Source organism: Lepisma saccharinum, chromosome 18, assembly GCF_977018435.1.
Source record: "Lepisma saccharinum chromosome 18, izLepSacc3.1, whole genome shotgun sequence".
Classification (NCBI taxonomy): domain Eukaryota; kingdom Metazoa; phylum Arthropoda; class Insecta; order Zygentoma; family Lepismatidae; genus Lepisma; species Lepisma saccharinum.
In genome coordinates, this window is record NC_139246.1 from 16,528,690 (window position 1) to 16,551,453 (window position 22,764).

Here is a 22,764-nt window from a genome sequence, read left to right on the forward strand (position 1 = left end):
CGGCAAGATAGCCGAAGGGTTTCTGCACAAAACAAAAGCTTTTTTAACATTTTAATTCACGTTTGACGTGATTACTCCACTTTAAACATGGAATGAGAAGTTTCTCTTCTTCTTAATGGCTGAAGTAAGCATTTTAATGCTAAAAATAACTTTCAAATGGTTTTAAACCCATACTTGAAAATGGTGTTCTTTTAAATCGCTAATTTCCAACTGAAATGGAATGGGGAATGGCTATTTTTGAATTCATGAAAATGGACGAAAATGACAAAATTCTGTTTTGAACTGCCTAAATTACGAAAATGCTTCCTTTCCATTCTTTAAAGTATCAAAACAAGAGTGGCATTTTTTCTTTCAAGTGTTAACAGTCCCTTCAACAATTTTCAACTATGAGTAAACATAAAAAATGTGTCAAATATTCTTCTTCCACCACTACATATGCAATAATAATTATTTCATCATCCGCTTTTCAGTTGTTAAAAATGGCTTACATGTGGTTCAACTAGTAGTACAAATATTCCTGTCGACATCGAACAACGATTTAGATATGGGAAATAAATTAAATATTTTTCGATTTGCATAAAAGTACTATACTTAATCTGTATCGACAAAAAGACATATCGGTCCATCCTAATTTCTATTATATGTCACATTTTATATCATGCAATAATAATAATAACAATAATTAATATTATTTATTTAATGTGATATACCTGGTTAGTCTTTGAGGCTCCTGCGAGATATATTTCTGTGCCTGCCTTCTTCAACATTATTTTCAATATCGTTCACAATGAATTCTCTTAAGATAATGATTTTATTTGAATGAGAAGTTAGCAACATTATCTTCAATTTTCGCACAAAGAGGAATGGGTACACACGCACACACGTAAGTCAAGGTTAACGTTCAAATATGCAGCGATATCCTGCCTATTAGTGTCAAATGGGATTGGTTTAAGAGTTACACGCAAGATAACCAATGAAGGCGGCCTACATTGAAAAAGAGATGTTCGCTAAAGATTTCTCACGAAGGAGCCGTTTGGGAAAAATCCTGTGAGAAAAATTGCGATCGGGACGCGAAAGGAAAAATCGGTTGTTCTTTTTTTGCAGTTTCTGAAAATCGTGACATACTTTCGCCTGTTAAAATATTTGCAAGCCGCGCAAAAATGTCCCGACAGGTGTAATTTTGAGTCTTTACCACAGACTACGTCAAATGTTTGTTGACTGCTGAATTGGTTTGCCGTCATTGGCGTAGGTAAAGAATGCTATAAGCACGGACGTATTTAAGAGGGGGATCCAGGGGATCCGACCCCCTCCGAAAGATTTACCAAGTACTTAAATTAAATAATCAAAATTTAATTGTTTAGCATTTGTTACATAATCGATTATTATTAATTTTCTCTGAACTTATTGGAAGGCGAGGAATTGGGATCATATGTCTTTGAAGGACAGTTCCAAAGATTTATGTACAGTACTATACTTGGTTGTAAGAACGATCCATGAGGCCGAAACACGCCTGCTTAAATAAAGACCATTCTATATTATTTTCTATGATAATATGCATATTAATCAGTAACTTTAATTTTTCGTCAATTGTAATAGGCAATTAAAAGTACAATTATTTTTGCCTATTACAATTGGATCTAACTCCTTTCTTTGTTATTCAATAAGAATTCAATTTTTTTTCATCTGACATTAATTTGCTTGCCAGGTCAGTTGTTTTTATATGAATTTTGGCGATCTTAACTACACGTAAGCTAGATATATACATCTCTTACCATCATTTTACCTATTCAGTAATAATAAAACAATATCAATTAATTTAAATATTAATTAATATTAATTTAATATAAAATAATTAGTATTATTATTTGTTATTATTATTATTGAGACAGTCGGATCCCCCCCCCCCCCGAAATGGATTTCTAGCAACACGTGCTTGGCTATAAGGTGTTTATTTGAGCTCCTCCTTTACGATAAATCTGTCTTAGTGTCGAAACGAGGCTTCAACAACTAAAACGCTATTAAGAAAAGTTACTGTCTTTGATGTCCTCTACAAGAGTGCCCTCAAACTTGCATTACGGCGCCAACTGTTTTGCAGCCCGAATGATTGATACAAGATAAAAATAAATCACCTTTCTACAAGTATTCACAGATATGAAACATAATATGAACATAGTAATGCTTAGCAAAATAATTTCTCTTTATAAGTAACAGGCCTATTTACAAAGAATGTAACTATATTAGCAAGGGCGCCCGTGGACGGACGCAGATTAAGTGGTCTATATTTGATCATGGAATAGTACGTACCAAAAGACATAGACATTTCAACAATATGATAGTTGTTTATAGAAAGGAAGTCGAATTTCTATTAAACTAGTGGACTCAACTCTGAACTTGACAACAACGCCACAGTATTTTCAATTCAATTTCAATCTTATGATTTGTAAAACATTAATAATAATAAAAGTCAAATGTGAGTTTTGATGACTGCAGGGCAAGATGTGAAATCTACCCTCCCCCACCAAGTGGTCAATGTGTAATTGATTGATTGATTGATTTTGTGTTTTAAGTCCACTTTATGCACAGTAAGGCTAATCGAGGCTGGACCTACAGTTTAAAATGGGATCCGAATCACTTGTGCCTCCACCGGGTGGTCAATGTGAAAATTCCTAGCTTGGGGCGGGGTGTGTTTTGCCCAGGAGGAAATGTGGAGGATGCTTGTACATGGATTAACATAGAGAGAAAATACAGTGATTGAGAATATTCTATGCTTGATGAGAATTTTGTTAACTGGGGGGGGGGGATATTATCATCGATATCATCAACATCATTGATATCGTCGAAAGGAATATATTAGGTAACGGTCCCTAATGTTCACTTTGGAAAACAGCATGTTCAAAGGACATTATTTCAAATATCGATAAGTTAGTGACATGAAATCGAGTGCAAGTTTCTAGCCACGAAGTGCAATACTTTCTGTATCTTGTAGATTTGGTAAAATGTGAACAGTTTAATATGCAAGTGGAAACAATTGTTACCTAAATATGGTTCTTTTCAATGATACCGGGTGGCCAGAATTAAAGTTACCCAACTCAGAGCCTTCTGTAGCCTGTTTGAGGCATCGTAGAACTCTGAAATTTGGTGAATCCACTATGCAGACCATGGGGAAGAGGATGGTGATTAAAAAATATATATATAGCAATTTTCCGCCACCAGGTTGAAATGTGGCGCTGTACTTCCATGATGGGTTGTACAAATAATCACGTTAAGTGATTTAGTTGAGTTATTAATTAGAAATACATTTGTTAGTGGCTGGAAGTTGCGAGAAAATAATCTCTCGTTTATTGCAAGATTGTAAGGTAAAGGCAAATCCATAACCAATTGGAGCAGTTTACGTCATTATTAGAACCTATCATGGAAGTACAGCGCCACATTTCAACCTGGTGGAGGAAAATTGAAGTTGTTTTATTATTATTATTATTATTATTATTATTATTATTATTATTATTATTATTATAAATCGCTATCCTCTTCCCCATGGTCTGCATAGTGGATTCACCAAATTTCAGATTTCTACGATGCCTCAAACAGGCTACAGAAGGCTCTGAGTTGGGTAACTTTAATTCTGGCCACCCGGTACATTGTGATACAAACAAAAATTATATGGTGAAGGATTTATTTTTATTATTTAATCATAATTAGAAATATTTATTACTATGTATATTACCGGGATTACTAAAATTATATAGTTGCTCGTCCAAGGGACTGAGTTTCGGACCAGAGTTCTACAGGCTGTGAAAGTTTATCGGTGTTGTAGAGTGGGGTGCATAAGTATTACGAAGCAAATTGTGCCTCGCCATTTTTATTATCTTTGTTTCACACAATAAGAGTTCTTGAATTGAAACAAAAAGCCAAACAAGCTGCTGACGGAATCTGCACCACCAGACGTAAGATTCAATTCCTTAAAAACACGCAGTATGAAAGAGAAAAATTAATGAAAATGATCATGGGCAATTTGCCGAGCAATAACTTGGAATTGCACTGTTCGTAAAACACTTCAAGATCTTACTTTCTTCAAACAAGTACATACGTAATTGGCAATTATACAAAAGTAGTTTAACTCCTCTACCCGAATTTAGATCTTCATAATTTCTTATGTTTGATATTATGCGATTAGTATCAAATAATATAGTCTATTTGCTACAGAGTTTCGGCCTTCGTACTAATCGTTCCATTCTTTCTTTTCAGATTCTTCGAAGACCATGCTGCTACCTGGCGTTTGTTTGATGAAACTATGGTTCATTTTCCTCATAGTCCGGATGGTGAGATCGCTACAATCGGAGCAGTGTCAGCTCCAAACGCACGAAGTTGTTGTCAACCCGGCGGCTAGTGCGTTTATAGGTGAGTGCTTTTATCTTGTGATATTAATATCGAATGCCACTCTTTTTCATCGATTATCCAGCAGTGTGCGAAGAAATCAAAGAAAATTAGAAACGTAAATTTCAAGAAAACTAAAAAAATGCTAAAGGTATTTATTGCTAAACCTCCAGAAATTTTAAAAGTTAAAGGCGGTGGCGAACTCCGAGGGGAGTTAATTCCCATTTGGCTCAACTTCACGCAAAATGTGAGAATTGACACAAATATGTATTTTTTTTAAATCCAGTAACACATTAACGTGCATAAACTTGTAATCATGCACTTTGTTGTGCATCAAAAAGTACAGAGGATGCACGAAGAGGTACTTCATTAGCTGCTGTACAGTGGGATCCATGAGTATTACCGTGCAAATTGTCCATCACCATGTTCGTGCACGTTATTTGGCCCAATAAGAGCTTCAAGAAATAAGAAAAAAATCAAAACAAGTTATTGACAACATATTCACCAGCATACATAAAAGTCCATCGCTTAAAAAACACATAGGATGTAAGAGAAAAATTAATGAAAATAGTCATGGACAATTTGCACGGTAATACTCAGGGATCCCACTGTACAGCGTGATGCGCTAAAAATGCATTAATTGAACAGATGATACATGATCATTTGAAAGAAAACAAAGTTTCACGTTGTAACTGTGTCAGTTGATGCAACAAAAAATTTAAAATATAGATTAATCTCGATTGAATCTACCAGGGATATCGTTAAAGGGGAGAGGGTAAGCACTGGCTCCTTGAAACTTTCAAGTACCCCCAAATTTTTCGTGGCTTATACATTAAATTTACAAATTAACACTACTGTATAATAATAATAAAATTTAAGACATATATAGTTTATGTGCCACACTATGAAATGAATATTGATTTTTATATATTGATTGATTTGTTTTACTTCGCATTTCTGCCACTTTTGGCTAATCGCGATGATGAGGATGAGTGATGATATGATGAAATTGATGAAGGGTCACTCACAAACACCCGTACCGAGGCCGGAAATCGAACCCAGGATCCATGCCGTCGCAGTGCTATGTGCTAACCACTCCGCCACGGAGGCCGGCTGGAACAAATGAAGAAATGCAACAAAGTAAGACTATAAATCATATAACGTTCACAGTCCCCTTCGGTAAATATGAAACTACGGACATCAAGGAACAAAGAAGAGAAGCAGGAAATATGAAGTGAACAAGAAAATATGGGGGAGAGTAAAATTGTCGAAAAAAAAAAGTAGTAATTTGAGCAAATCAAGGTTGAACACTTAAGAAGAGGAGGCAAGTAGCGCGACGTACCTCCGTACTCTATCTATAAGATTACATTTAAAAACAAAAGAGGGAAAGTACTACTTTATAACGGGTTGGTTGTAAGGCCGTATTTGATTTCCGTCCAGACATGAAAGAAGAAATAATACAAGAAGTATGTGCAAACAAAGATTCGTACGACCTCGTTCCAGACAAACTCATTCACGGTTCTGCAAGCACATGTTGGTCAGATGTGGGAAGCTGGTTTGTGGGAGGTCAGAGCTAGCCATCCTCAAGTTAATTGGGAGGTCATGATCGTGACCTAAAACAAGTTAAATCCGTCACGCGAGCATGCATTTGCAAGCCCCGTGTAAACAGCGTTTCCAGGTTTGGAAGCCAGATGGAGTTGCAGTGTCGTGTTTCCGCTTCTAGACTTTCTACTTTAAACCGACGTTGTGGACAGGGATGATAATTTAATTTCCCGAGATTTTTTTGTTCTTTTATTCCATTTGACACGGAATGGAGGAGAGTTAATGACGGTATTTAAAGTTTTAAAGACATGCTGCTTCTTCTGATGACACATTGGGTTTCTCGTAATTCGAGAACTTTCTTTTAAGAATTTCACCTCGTTGCACATTTCAAAAGCAGTTTCTACTTGTGAAACTCGCATTTCCAATCTGCCTATTAGCTTTATACGTGAGGTTCTATCCAACTACATGTTTCAGAATAAGTTGAGACTCAATTCGTGAGTTATAAAACAAAAACCTTATGCCCAATTCGCTCTGACATGCATCTGTCTACACACAGATGAGTATATGTATAAATTAAAGAGCATATTATGCTAATATAGACATTTGAAAAAGTAATTTAATATCGCAAAGTGCAAAACTGAGCCTTTAAAACTCCTTAATAAGATCTGTAATTACATACCAGGCGCGGCTCGTGCATAATTTTCCTGGGGGTTCACCAAAATTATGCAAAGTGGACTTATCTAAACCTTTTGAGACACTACACGCTTTTGTTCGTAGAGATAGTACTGGGAAAATTATCAAATTTTGGCCGGTAGATTACTGACAAAGTTAATTTGCTTTATGTTCAGATAACAGTGACAGCACCAAGGAGTGTGTGTGTAGGGGGCGATCATTTTTATTTAAGATTTTCATATGGTATTGTATTTAGGGGTATCTCAGAATTCAGAAAATATTCTCGCCTCAATTTTGCCTCTTCCACTCTTGCCAACTCTTTTCTGGTCCCACCACTGTCAAATAGACTATATTATTGGAACTGGATCCTGAGCCTACAGTTAAAAATACAAATCTCTGCCTGCTAAAATGAGTATGTATCAGTAATCGAACCCAAGACCCCTTGATTACAAGATAATTCTTATATAACTATTCGAAAGTATATCGCTAAATCAAAGCGATTAGATTCTATTCTATGCAATATGTTAACTTCTCGCACAGCAACAACTACACTCCTTCCAATACACAATCCACCTCACTTCACTCAACGTATCACTATGCCATATATATTTCAATCACCAGCCATGCACTTCAAAACAAACTAACAAGTATGGATACAATGACACGTAACAAAGTTAAATGCGCGCGTCCCTTCGAACACCCTCTCGCGCTAGAGTATAACTGATCGCACGAAACCCAAACAACTTTTTGGTCGTCTTCTGACGTAAGTGCGAAATGCCTTCATTATTAGGTTAGGCTTGAATAAATAGCAAATATTACATTTTTGGTCAAGCACGGTAAGCCCCGAAAATTGAGTGCATATATTCTAAGACAACTAAACCTAAAAAGCCTAACATGTCAACGAAAGCATTTAGTCTGACGTAAGAAGACCAAAAGGTTGTTTAAGTCTTGTCCGATAAGCGACCACTCGCCCTCGCGCTATTTTTGACTTTTCGGCTCCTTCCACCTGAAGTGTTTCCATCTTAAAGATGAAAACTCTGAATGTGTAGGCAAGTTGTTTTCTATCATATTTATCTTATTTGTCCCATCATCTTTACTTCTAGCTTTCGTTCGGTGTTACCTCTACATTTATATTACACCCTCTTCATTAATCTAATAAGTCTTGTAAAATATAAAAATACAAAGAGAATGCCAAATGAATTCAAATTGAAACACATAGTGCAACACTGGAAGAGAGAAGAGCGTGATTCACTCCAGCTCGCTGGTGATCCTACGAACTGCGCATGTCCGTTTTGACGAGACGGCCTTCCTCCAGTCTCAGACTGCATGTATTTTCGCCATATGTACGCGTCGAGCTTCTGCTAGCCGTCCTAAGCTTTCAGCATGGTAGGGGTTGGCTTGCGGAGGATCAGCGGGGACTTTGCACGAAACGGAACTAGAGGGGAGCTGAGTGGCTCTGGCCCGCGGTTTCTCCTTCTCACTAAGAGAATTTGCCACTCTACGCTTACGAACTTCTCAGTTATTGTTTATTTTGTATATTACTGGGGGTTCACTGCACATTTGCGCTATACAGCCAACCGCGCCTGCTACATACACATCGCTACTTAAGAACTCACGTAGTTGGAAGTATTTGAAAGGAAAATTTTAAGGAGAATCTAGGGACCAACCAAAGAAGTAGATGACATCTGGAGGAGTCGAAGAAATAAAGGGTTCGGTAATCCAAAAGAAACATATTTATACATTTTTTTATTAGTCAAGGACGTATTTACTGGGAGGGCCATGGGGTAACCCCCGCCCCCCAAGACCAAGTACTAATATTAAATAACGAAAATATACTTGTTTAGCATTTTTTGTGTTCTTCATTGGATAATGAAATGTACTTGTTTAGCATTTTTTGTATAATCGAGGGTCATTTATTTTTCCATCAAACATAATGGAAGACAAGGATTGGATCATAGGGTTTTGTATGACAGTACCAAAGAAGATTTATTCACACTACTACTTGTAATAATATGCACAAAATATTAACCAAGAACTTAGCCTTTCGTCAGCTGAACCTAACATTTTTGTTTATCAATAGATATTTAATTATTTATCTTTCTGACATTAGTTCCTTGCCAGGACAGTTGTTTTTATACAAATTTTGAGGATCTTAACTGCACGTTAAATGAATACAGGCTGTTATCTCTATTATTATACCGTGGTTTTACCTATTCATGTAATAATAATACAATGCTAATTAACGTACATTATGAATAGACCTATATGTTATATTAACGTATTCATTTAAACATTATTTAATATTATTACTCTGAGACACTTGTTTGGAACCCCTCCTTCCCGAAATATTTTTCTAGATAAGTGCCCGAAGGTTGTATGCCATGTCATTCCTCTAACATTTTCTGAAAAAGAAGAGACAGATGATTTATTTTCCCTGAAGCTATTACTATGGAAATTATAGATATGGGGAAAACTGCTTAGCGGTAATACCAAATATAAGTAAATAAATAAAATAATAGTATAGTAATCGCCTGAAGCTCGCTGCAAAAACTGGCTCAGGAATTCTTTAAAGATCTCAAATCCAGAAACTCGCATAACCACTTGTCAGACTTTCATATATGTAGGACAGACCACGTACAGAAATGCATTTCTCCTACTTCCTCATTAACGTCACTTTTCTCGATCTTCCTTTTCTCATTATAAGTTTGCTTTAGGGATCTTGCACTTTTTTACAATCCTTTCAGGACACTTGAAAAGCGGCAACGCCTCAAAAACTAGCAAATAACTTCTTTTGCTGTTTTCCTTTTTTCAATATTCTTCTGGTAATTATGAATGTCATTACAGAGCTTGGCAATTTAAGGCTAGAGAAAAAAAGTAGAATTGTTAATTGCTTTTATATTTTTAACATTTCTGAAAAACACAATTACAACATACAAGTTGCTATGTGCAATGGCGGAGATTAGGGGGACGTAGGGGGGGTGCACTTTTTGCCACTTTTGACCACGTACTATGCTAAACCGTAGATACCTACGGAAAGTAAACTGTCCTCCCCCCCCCCCCTAGTTTTGGAATCCAATCTCAGCCACCGCGTAAGTAACGTTGTTTTTGAGTGTTCGGAACATGCTTATCGAATGTACAGATCTCAATGTTCGTAGACAAACTTTTGATCTTGTCGACTCCTTGCCATCTTTTCTCCATTAATCCTTCAAAAAACACTCCTTGAATTTGAAGTTATTATGTTCTGCAACTTCCTTATAATAATTAATATAAATTGCTGTGACTGAGATGAAGTTATAATATGTGTGAAATATATAAGTTTAGGTTGATAGCCATTTTCCCAGGGGGGGACGTGGTCCCCTTGCCCACCTTCCGAATGCCCACGTTGTTGTTGCTACTGCTATTATTATCATTAGCGGTGGTAGCAGTACTAACAATAACTAAGGGAATACAGTAAGATAATAACTACATAGTAAATACGTAATTAATTTTCTTACACCCAAACATCAGTGTTGTGTTTCGCTGCTGAAATTTACTTTTTCACATCCTCAGTTAATCACACCCTGCTTGAGGATAAATTTTACACAGCATTAATCTCAAACCTCACAGTATTTCGTATGTCAAGTTACCTTCAATTTAGGTACCGGTAGCATATTTTGATGTTGCTAATGTATTTGTTTGTTTTTCAGGAGTGGTACTGCAAGTGAGGGAAAAGGGTGCTGGGTTGTTTGGTTGTGGTCCACCGACGAGAGATGGCGTTGAGATCTACGAAGCGATGCGCTGGCTAACCGCCATCTTGAATCTTCGAGCTATGGAAATTGGTTCCCGCATTTTAGACGATTCCTTCATTCCAGGGGTGCCGATCGGTAAGTCACCAGTATGTGTATAGTAATTAATCCACACACCCCCATAACATCCCCCAAGTTTTTCAATACTCCTCAACATTTTCGAGCAAGTACTAAAATATGACCATTTTGGCGCCAAATTTGCCTTTTCACTAGCTCCGTGAACAATGAGGCGAGCTTCACATGTATGTTTGTTAGCTTCACTTGTCTGTATTGTATGACAAAGTATTGCGTTACTTCTTGTGTAAAGTCAGGGAACCTGGGCACCCCGTCGCCGGGGATACTACGTTACTGAGCACGGTAATGTAATAAAGCACGCAGATTCGATTTTACTTATAACGCAACAATTTAAGCATAACTCTTCTTCTTCTTCTTCCTTTGTTGGCCCACACCACCTTAAGCGATTTCTAGCCAAAGGTACCGAAATCAAAGAACTATATAACTCCATACTTGACAATGAATAAACAACACATCGACTTGTAAAGACGTTATAATTCGAGATTTCAATAATCCATTTCTCCTTAATTTAACCATAATACCCATGGCCAATTCGGAGGGAATTTTGGAACCGGACAATCGACCCTCCCTAGAAATTGAAATTGTTGGTTTATTTTGAATTTGAATAAAAGTAATAACTTTATTACGTTTATAGCTGATAACAGAAATACCCGACGCTTAATGACAAGACTAAGAGTGTGTGGGACGGAAAAGTTTTTGAATCCCCTTCGAGGCGAGAAAAATTCGCTACTTTTTCACTACGTCGAAAATTTTTTGGGAAAAAAATGTTCAAAATTTCCCAACACTGAAATTTTCGAATTCTACAAACTACTTCTCGAGGGACTCTTATTATATTTCTATATTTCTGATAAAGAAATTCCAGATGCTCATAGTGCAGAAAACATCAAGAATTAATCACTTTTAACTACGTTCATTTGGAATTTCCACCTCGTATATTTTTACTTGAGGGGTTACGCAAGGTTGTCATTATGACTGAAATTTCCTCCTAACGTTTAAAGGTTTCTCTCAAATTAAGCGTGTAAAATGAAAAGAACAATTAGAAAAACTATTATTCTCAGGATAAGAACTATAGCAAATCTAAAAAATAAACATAAATAGTTGTGCTGTAAATCAGTTCTACTGATCTGGCGGATCGAGTAGAACAGCCTGCCCAAGGATATAACAATAAAATGGAACTATACAAATAATATACTAATATTATTGTTAGTTTGTAAAATAATTCTATACTTATTTTTTTCTACTATTCAGTTCTGTGTGAAACTTAGCGAATCTCTTGCGTATTTCTAGCTGTTTCATGGCGTCGCGTGACTATAGTGTAAATCACTAACCCTGAGACCTTCTGTAAACAAAACGGTCTCACCGATTCGATGTATCACTCCGCGTCAGCTGATTCATGACCGAAATCATCTGCTGTTACGTTACACTCATAGTTCGCCGCACCTATTCATTTTATATAAGAGCCTCTGAATGTGAGAACCCGATCTCAAAACATCAGACGAATATGCAGTCGCATACATTGTTACTCTCCCGGTCATTCTCTCTTTCATAACCCTTAAAACTACAGACACTGACACACCACTGCACTGGGATACGAACTTAACCACTTCATTTACTGGTTTCTCAGGATACCACTGACAGAACGTTACATAAATATTGAGTAGAATTTGTTTCTTACCCCTTTTCAAAGGCTGTCCTTGCTGGTGTTTTGAAAACAAGCTCGGAGAACACGGATACTTTCCCGCACGCTAGAACACGGCATGTTATTTTTCTAAGGATAAGTCAGGCAATATTACTAAGTTGCACTACTTTCTTACTGTTCACATGATTATTTTTAGAAAATAACCAATGTTATAGAATATCATTATGTACACAAATCTCTAAGCTCATTGAAAGTCACAATGCATATTACTACAAAATGTTCACACTTATCTTGCCTTGCCATGACACCAAGTTATTTTACGAAGTGCACTATATTTGGCGGAACAAAAATCGTTATTAGGATGCTTGTCAAAGTTTCCAACCGCAATAAATTTACGAACTTTTTGTCTTGTTTTGATCATCATCATCAATATATTTATTGGACTTACAGCAATGCATATGGCTGTTTATGCCCATTATATATTTTATTTACATAAGATACAATTTACATAAAATCTACAAACAAATTTCAAATACACTCCTATCTGTATCATCCTTAGAAATATACATTACCATGTTATATCATTTTGTCTAAAAAAATGCAAGTAAAATATATTCCATTCACATGCAAGAAACAAGCCAAATTTATGGGAAATGATTACTGGTGCAAAGAGTTAACCATAAAGGTGAAGCAATAAGTAAAAAAAGAAAGAGCATTGGGTTTAAAGTGAGACGTCATTTGCGGCAGCGTATCCCATACTACAAATTGGCCATTGTTTTACCTTATGTAATGAATCCTGTAACAACGCTGGATTTTCGTGGGGATTTTTTTACTTCTATGAGTTTGCAATGCTTGTATGCACGTGGTTTTGTTTACAGAAGGTCTCAGGGTTTGTGATTTGAACTTTAATTTCGCTCAAATATGCTGACTTATTTTTTACCTCTCTAAAATATTTAAAAAGCAAAAGTTTTATTATTTTCCTTTGTCATCGCCGCATCTCCTCGCCTCTGATTACACTTCATTTGCACTTATTTTGCATGTGATACGTATGAGAATTTCTCTGTATATGATGCAACATTGCATAGAAATTTACTCTACCGCTAAAAATTTGATCACTGAATGGCATCTGAAATTGTTTATAGTCGACGCGCAAGCTACGGTAACGACCGGCTGGCTTTGAAGTCCACGGAGCGCGCCCACCAGCTGCAACAATCACATTCAACGCAAAGTGTTGCCACACATCTACTCTCCACATCTACTCTACGCCACCTTGTCCCTCCGCTCACAAGCACCTTACCACGGTCTCCACATTGAAGTTTCAAAGTACGGCAACAACAGCGTATGTGACTGTGACTGAGACTCCACGTGGAGTAGGCGAGCAGAATGACAGCTGCATCCCCTTTTTATATATGAATGGTATATTGCGCTATTTAAAATAGTATTTTTAGTGGAGTGCAAAAAATCTAGTCCTTTTTTCCCTTTTTTTCGCAATAATTTCCCACTTTTTTAGCCTTTTTAGAGGAAATTTTTTCCCTTTAAAATCCGGTTCCTACTGATCAGAAATACAACATTTGTGCCGGGAAAACTGGCGGCCGTTGGAAGAAATTCTTTTTTAAAGGAACTCATCTTGAATTCAAGCGATGTCTGCCACTCGGGAGTGGTTGGGAAACTGGTAGTTCCGTTATAGTAGCAGTTGGTTCCCTACCTCGGATGAAATTGTCTAGTCAGCCACTGGGTCGCGAGTATCAGGTGAACGACCTCGTGTGTAAACATCGCACGTTGCGTAGGGAAACAAGGCATTCAGCCAGAATGGAAACTGCTCAAATTAATGGTTGCTTTCTTTTTATCCTGGATGAAAAGGTTCCGATTCTCTCATAGATTGGTTCGGTATGGAGATGTTGCCTAATGCTAAGAGCCATGAATGAACTTGTCCTATCGAAATGACACAAAGTTACTCAGAAAAACTGGTACACCATCGTCACTCTCTCGTTTCGTTGCCTTGTTTGGTCAGTAGAAAATTTGTTCGCGTAGGCTGAAGCGTGGGCGAAATATTTTCAATTGGCTCTGTTTGGTTATCGTGAATATTAAAATTATCTCTATATACAGGGTGAGTCAGAAATATGGCTACATGTTTGAAGTAAATGTAGTGTGTTAATGTACAATGTAGAAGAAATTGTGAATGGTATATTAAACTTGAAACTTCATTTTTTTTCATTTCACATAAGAGTCACGCGCTCGAGGTTACGTCATTAGCCAAGAGGGTGCTGAACGTACCACAGCAAGTTACAGTTGCAGCGTGCGCAATTGCATACCAGAATGATCGTGAGGGCCATGTGCACAGCAATGGACTTAAACTGTTCAACAATTTGATGTAAGCAGTCGCTTTCTTCACTTTAGCAACAACGACTGCAACAATGTTATGTTATAATCACGTCTCCCAAGTCTCACGATCATTCTGGTATAGAATTGCTTGCCCCCGCTGCAACTGTAACTTGCTGCTGCATGTTCAGCGCCATCTTGGCTCATGACGTAAGCTTGGGCGCGTGACTCTTATGCGAAATGAAAACAATAAGTTTCAAGTTTAATATACCATTCACCATTTCCCTCTACATTGTATATTTTAACACACTATATTTACTTCAAACGTGTAGCCATATTTCTGACTCACCCTGTATTTATCTTTTCCAGTGATTTATACACTCAAATTTCCTTAACACCGAAATTTCTTCACGAAGACACAATTTATTCTCATTTTCGTTCTAAATTTACCCCCGCACTCTCCGAAATGTGAACTTACACCTCAGATGGAACATTCTCGATCAACACCTGCCTTCTCTCTCTATTTTTCTTCCCCTATATCTCTTTCTATTTCTTCCTCTTTCTCTATTATATTCTTTCTTCGGGTTTCTCTTTCTCTCCCTTTTATATAGTTTTTCTTGTTTCCCTATTTCTCTCTCCATTTATCTGTCCCTTGATCTCCGTTTTCTCTTTTTCTTCCTCTGTTTCCCTTCACCTACACAAACTACGCTTTCAAATATTTAGAACATTGTGAATAAATGTATTCAGGTAAATATGGAATATATAACGTCGCCGCCACGTTCAAGTTGCGAACAACAAATACCCTGATTGACTAACCTGTATGTATGTATCTTGATAATATTTACGCGTAGATGTGGCAACATGACACTCACTCCCTTGCGACGACAATGGTGCTGCCATCTGTCCCAACGTTACGATAAAACTGGGTTTGTATATCCTTTTCGTACTTTCAATCTCTCTCTTACATGATATTGTCTTTCTTGGGTCCTTTTAACGTTTCGAAATGTCGATTTGCTATGCACGAAGTTGAAAGGGCCAGTTTTGATGAGCACTTGGTGAATGTCAAAGAACATTCCTTTTTCTTTCTCCACATCCGGGAAAGCACGATTGGTCAAATCATGCGTTTCGAATCTTTCCGTTTTGTGTCGCATGCCCTTTCCATCAGATCAGCCGCGTGTGACCCGTATTCCTGCGATTCTTCACCCTTGCATGTTCACAGCCCAGAACTCGCAGCTGCCTCAAAGATCGTATGAAACATCTCGTGAAATTCTCAAGATAAATATGTCCAGGCCTGCTCAATCAAGAGATTATCAGATTTTTATTTGCCAAATGATAGCCTGACTCCACTATGATTTTTAGACTATTGCTACATCGACCAAGGAGAACATACTAAGACCGCTAACTAAATAATCAGTCCGCTCACTAAGCGGAAACTTTGCTCAGTAAGCGCTCAAAGGATATAGTGTGCCCTATAAGGAGAACGGTTTTTTTTTTTATTTTGTATTGTCTTATATGTTATCAATGTTTCATACATCTTTTTCTTTGGGAAAGCTGGATCAAAAAATGGGGATCATAAGCCCCATCAAACCTCCCTAGGTAACTTGTTAATCATTCATAACTTACCTTCTGTTTGTACAGTGGAATGCGTAGATATTTCCAAGAAAATTGTCCATCACCATGTTTATTCTCTTTGCTTAAAAAAATGAGAGCTTGAAGAATTGAAACAAAACATGAAACAAGCTTTTAATAACTTCCACGTCACCATATGTAAAAATCCAGTCACTAAAAACACGTAGGATACAAGAAAAAATTTAATGAAAATGGTCATGGGCAATTTGCCGAGCAATACTTGTGCATCCCACTGTCCCAGCTTAAGAATTTCGCGACACCCCGCTAGAGGGGTTTGTCCAGAATTATTAATTTGAGGAGTGTAAATCCAAATTTAGGGAGATGTAAGTGTATATTTCGAGCCAAAATGACCATAAATTGGGCACTTGTGGAAAATTTTATGGGTTTATGGTATTTTATGAGTAAATTTGGGGGGGGGGGACTTCTCTTCCCCGGGTGTTCTTTAATACTGTTAAAAATTACATTAAAAATAACCAAATCAATATATTCACTAAATATTGTAAATAATTTAGTATTATCAAGATCAAAGATTTTCTTCCGAAAACCAATTGTTTACACATTCTCATCGGGTTAACCCTTTTCTTCAATGAAAATTGGGGGGGGAGGATTGCCCCCCCCCCTTGGCCCCGCTAACTTACGCCTATGGTAACGTCCAAATGTGAATTTGTTCAATTCAACCGAAACTTGCCTCCTACACGGGAAACTACGACTTTCCTTTCGCATGGTCTTCGGTTTTACAACGTATGCAGATGAGGATCTGCAAGATTTTTCCTGCTGTAAATAACAGCCAGTTCCGGTTGCGTAGTTTCCCATCGCCGCCCAAAATCTTCAGCGTGTGAAAGCGTTTTTCAAGCACCGGGAGATGCCCCTCCACACGGAAGATGTTTCTGATAATGAGGGAAACGTTTCTTTTTAATCGTGGGAACTCACCCAGAAAATGTACCGAGTGGAGGACGGTAATGTGGTTAAGATGAAACCAGGAAGGTCTCGTTCCGGAAATAGTCTTCTGTTGTAGGTAAACAGTATGTGCGTCCGCGTGTAAAAAATGTGTCTATCGGCAAATCCATGGTGCAGATGTCATCGTATTTTCGTCCTTGTTTTTTTTAGTTACAACAATTTTAAAATTATAATTATATGAAAACCCTAAAGGTTGCGAAACATGAAACAGAATATATATATATATTGTAATAACTATTCTTCTCGATAAACATGTATGTATAAAATAGAGAACAATATTTACTAGCCACGAGGAAAAGTATGATATCACGTAAAAAAAGGAGTCAGTTATTAATAACGACTATAAAAATAAAAGTACAGTCGCTCGGAATTATTATGTAGTCTCCTTTATCGGATTCACAGCAATGAAGCACTTAAATTGTGAAAATCGCAAGTGACATAAACAAGTGCTGTGCAAATTTTAAGGCTTTTTTGAGCTCCGATAACTTTTCTTTTTTTGACGATCGTGTTTCTGAAAATCTTAGTTTTACAGCACTGATTATATTCATCTATCATGTTCAGACATAATTTCTGAGGTTAAGATGAAATTAAGCTTGTAATTTAATGTATAATAGCAGCATGTTGAGCATCAAATTCCCCATGGGAATTAAATGGGAGAACAAATGCTCATCAAAAGCGTGGGGACACAACAGGGGTGCTGCTACCTACAATATCTTGCTTTGACCAGGCCCATTTAAGTTGTCCTCAGAGCTCTATGGAGTCCGTTCAAAGCAACGGATTGCGATGCTAACAAAAAAAGTAGTTCCAATTTTCACCACCAGGTGCTCAAATCTGGTGCACAGTGAGCGGCATGCAACTTCGCAAACTCTACATAGCGAGCACAAGTCTCCTCATTCCATTGGCGTTATTGGCTGATTACGACATGACGTCATTCGGTCTGGCAGAACACGTAGAACCACGTGCTCGTTGGATCCTATTTCGGCAGAATTTTTACACTGACGTGCTCGGCAGAAGACGGTAGATAATCAACATCTTGTTAATAAACGTGGCCAGTCACATTGGCACGTTGGAGAATAGTTTTTATGCTTCCCTTAGTGTAATAATTAATATTAATATTATTTCGTCACAGCGGCATACAGGGAAACGCTCCTTGCGGCCACACTGTCCTACCTTTCCAAAGGGTCATCCATTTTTACCGGGTAGGCTATATAACACTGCTGTACGGACATGAACTCAAATTACTGGTTGTTGATATTTCAGCTTCAAATTTCAACCTGGTGGTGAAAATTTGAACTTTTTTTCGTCAGCATTTCCATAGCCTCTATACCAAGTTTCAGCGCAAAGAGGGCTCTGTAGGGCAACTGTAACTGTGGCTACCACCCGGTATATGTAAAATTGCCAGTGAGGGGAGAATTACAGTAACTGTTCATCAAACATCGGGATATTATAAATATTCTAGATATAGTCCCTCCTTCCCAAGTGCCAAAAATTAACAACCAGTGCGGGATGCAGAAACCAGAGGAAATTCCCCGAATCCCTCCCTTTAAATACCATCCTGGGAGCATGCATGGCTAATGCATTGGCTGTGTCCGAAAGGTCCAAAAAAACAAGCAATCGAGTCCGCATCCTGCGGCACGCATCATTGCAGACTTGTTTACTTGACTCGTGCACTTGTTGTTCACTTGTTTGAAATCTTAAGAGTAGAGTTTTTCGCCTTTCTTTCACAGTGTGTGTTCTCTTTGACCTCATTCCAATTTTTAGCACATCATTTACTCTAGGGTGGGGTGTGAACACAACTCACTAAAGACCTGCGTATACAATTTTGCCCACACTACTCTTCAATTACCCTTTCCCTTCCTGTAAATTCCTCATCAGTAATTATTTCCGAAATAATTAAGGGCACTTGTCCAGAAGTCAAATCTATAAAATGAATCTTGGATAATTCTTCCATAATCTCCATTGTTTCGGCTGATGAGAACTTTAGTGAATATGATGAAGTCAATTGCCATTTTCCCACAACGTATTGCCTTTAAATCTCAGACCAAATTGCTTCCTGTTCTCACTCTCTTACAGAACGTACCTGTCGAACAACTTTTAAAGGAAACGTCTTGCAAACGACAGCTACTCTTTCGTCTTTTCCATCAGCTTTCCTCGCTGCTCTCTTGTTTATATTCCGAAGACTCGACACAGTCATTAGAAGTCCACGAATAAAACGTCATGGGAATTACACGCCTGTTGGACTTCATGCAGACTGAACAATGTAAACATGTCGAGTATAACAGTTCCCATCGCAATTTGCTGCTGGTGTCTTCTTCTTTTAGATATGTAGGACAATGGAACAATGATGTTAGCGCAGGTACAGAATGAATAACTTGCTTTGAATAACGAAATGTAATAAGGAGCCACAATCACAAGATTAGGTTTTCGATTTGCACCTGTAAGAAAGAGCATGTCACGTTTGCGCGGTGAGTAGGTTGAAAAATACACCCTGAATGTGCTGTTAAATGTAATTTTCAGCCATAAAATGGCCAATGAGTTATTGAACTAGGCTCACTGTCACCTGAGGCAAGGACTCGGCCTCTCCCGCTCTTGCTTTAGGGTAGAATACAGGGTGATTCAAAAGTCCGGTCCCCGGACTCAGTTATTAATCCACACAGCGAAAAATGGAAAGAGTTAGAAGGGGACGTTTTTGGGAGTATGTCGGTTAGAATCTAAAGTGCATGAAATTTCAACGTATTGCAACATTCAGGCTGTACACTGGCACGAGCCTCAATAATAGCCAAAAAATGCTATGTTGCCACATGTCTCGTCCAGATTACCGTACGTCATCGCTATATACTGTACTGGGCAAATTAAGAATTGCTGGCGATAATTTCAGGCAAAGTAATAAAGTAAAAAAAGTTAACATGGGACATGTGCACCCCCTTCCCCACCCCACTTCCAAAGACCATTAGAGAACATGCGCAAATGAATCTGGGTATGTCTTAGTCACTGACTTCCATCAGTGTCTGCTTAATCGTTGAAAGAAGACAGAGGATGCCACGCAATGGTACCCAGTGACACTGCAGACATTACCATTAGTGCAATTTCACACCACTGATGCACCAACTGCTTTTCACAGCTTCGTAATGAATTGCGTGCATCCGAGATACCCATGTATTGCCAGTCTCAGAGGTGGCCATGCTTGGCATGGTGCAGTGTGAGTGCATACTGTAGATGCAATATCAACAGACTCACTATGAGTGGCTTGGAGAGTCACAACTTGGATTGTTCTCTCTGAATGCCCTGGTTGCAAGTCTCTTGTTTCTTTACTGCTTTCTAGATTTAAAATTGACCTATATGAACTGATGCTTTTGTAAACGGTTTTCTTTCATGTGTCATTTTTTTGGAAAGTGCCTTGTGTGTTCCTTGAGATCTTGAAACTGCTAATGACATTTCCTAATTGTAGCATCTTTTAATTCTTTACAGGTCTCAAGGTTTTTGATAGTTGCGGCCGGCAGGGATCAGCAGCCCAGTTGGTGGCCGATGCCTTCCCTGTTCTTCGCGAGGGCCCTGCACCGTGCTCTCTTCCTCAGAATGTGTCATCACTCTCTTTGGGCCTTGTGGATGGTATGGGCTCCACCCGTGACGCAGATGTGAGAAAGGTTGTCAGAGAATTCAAGATCCCCGTGATTGCTTTAGACCCAGAGACCATCATACCCGCTGAAGATAAAGCAAAGGTAAGTTTATAGAGTGTTAGGTGTCCACTAGAATAATAAGACGAGCGCATTTGATAAAAAATATTATGAGGAAATATACAGAATAATGACAGGTTCACCATGGCATTTATTTACACGAAATAGGTAAACGATTTGCATTTATGAACCCCTGAACACCAAGAGCATAGCTAGAATTCACCTCTACAGGAGGCTTGCTTAAAATACCACAAGTTTTATAGGTCTCATGGTAGAAAATTATATAACACATAACGTGCATATATCCCTTCTCTACTTATTTACATGAGTGATATTTTGTCTTTTTTGTTGTTTTAAGTCCACTTTATGCACAGTAAGGCTAACTCGGACTGTACCTACAGTTTAAAGTTGGATCCAAACCACCATGTGCCTCCACCAGGTATCGAACCTGATATGAGTGGTAATTATTCGTAAAAAAAACTATTAATATTAATTTTCAATTTTCTCACTCCACTCACCATCCAGCAAGTTTCAAATGCTCAATTATACAGAGTAATTGAGAATTAAAATTTGATGTATTTTGTAAAATATAACTTATACGAATTTTACAAATACATTGAATTTATTTTTGAAATTTACAAAAGAAGAGATATTGCCTCAGAGGAAGAAGGCAATCAACCTTTCCACCACGTTATACACCCTTGATTGAAATCACTTTCGTTCTGTATCAATAGACAGAAAATTTTACTTTTCGTGACATTATTTGACAATAAAATGAAAAAAAATACCATGGAAGGATATTTACAAAGAGACAAAAAAAGAACAAATGAAACTCCAGGGGGGTGCTGGCCATAATTATTCTTTGGGGGAAAGGGGGGGGGCTATGACTGAACCTTAGACAATCCCAAGAGTAGTTTATTTTCAAAAAGGAAAATTTTCTTTCCTCAGGTTCTAAAAATAATTGATGTTTGGAATTTCTTCTTTCCTTATGTATGCATACTCCATTCATTCATTAGAACCAAGAAGTATACAAGCCATATGTTATGAACCATAATATTTTTGACAGATGCTCTTTAAATATTCACTTTCACAATTAGTATCATGTAGACATTGTTTAACCCTTGCAAAAAATATGAGTATTTGATGCATAAATACAGAAATTCAAAATGAGACCATATGTAAGATCTACAAAATGTCGAAAAAGACTAGAAGTTCCGAAAACCAATTAACAAAACATATTTGGAGAACATTTAATAATTATCCTAAAAAATAATATGCTTGCTCTGCACAAAAATATCTGTAGAATGAATTTTAGTTTTCCCAGAAGAAACATATTCTATGTAAACATTTTCTGCATTGCATTGCATAAATAGTGGAAGCTCGGTTATATGTCTTTCAGGGGACTGCAGGGGGAAGGGGGAAATAAAAATATGGAAAAGAATATCAACATTTTGTTGCCCTGGGACTGGAACAATTAAATGTACAATGCAGGAAAATATAAAACATGGACATGCCTAATAAGGATTCAACTGAATAATATTTTATATTATGCTCCTTATAGTTTCAGAGAAAGATTTGATGACCTCAATATATTTGTTAGTAACTATTTTGTAAAACTAGTTCTACATGTAGGGGAGACCGGGGTAATTAGAACAGGAAACAGCCTGTAGAAGTTCTACTGTAAATTACTCAGAAAGTTACTGATGGATTTTTTTAAAATTTCTACCATTTAAAAGGACATTTGTTGCATATTTTTTAAACAAATAATGACCATACCTGCATTGCAAATACTCGTCCAAAAAAAAAATTGTCATGACACCATAAAATTGTTCCAATTACCCCATTTGGGGTTAATGGAACATAAGTTAGAAATTTCAACTGAATAGCTTTAGATTGCTGTTGGGGTAATACGAACATCATATATAAATGTCCCATTTACCCTGCAAATTTGAACACAATAGCTCTACTTCTTCTGGAGTTATCAATGCTTGTTTAAATAAAATCCCAAGTTAACGTCTTTTTTTCATAAAGTTCAATTTCCCAGCTGTGAAGCAAATATGTGTGAATGAAAATCAGTGTTCTATGATTTATTTGAAAG

At 37.4% G+C, this 22,764-nt stretch overlaps 1 protein-coding gene across 2 annotated transcripts in view; it reads left to right on the top strand.

Moving 5' to 3' along the window:
• Positions 1 to 22,764, top strand: part of LOC146002416 (uncharacterized) — a 167,531-nt gene that overhangs the window by 96,221 nt on the left and 48,546 nt on the right. For both annotated transcript variants that reach the window (XR_014443703.1, XM_083140238.1), the window contains exons 2-4: positions 4,246 to 4,398; positions 10,275 to 10,451; positions 20,461 to 20,711. Coding sequence is in view for 1 of the 2 variants with exons in the window: in XM_083140238.1 (XP_082996364.1) it covers positions 4,260 to 4,398; positions 10,275 to 10,451; positions 20,461 to 20,711 (567 nt within the window). In the remaining variant the exon portion in view is untranslated. The remainder of the gene's footprint in view (positions 1 to 4,245; positions 4,399 to 10,274; positions 10,452 to 20,460; positions 20,712 to 22,764) is intronic.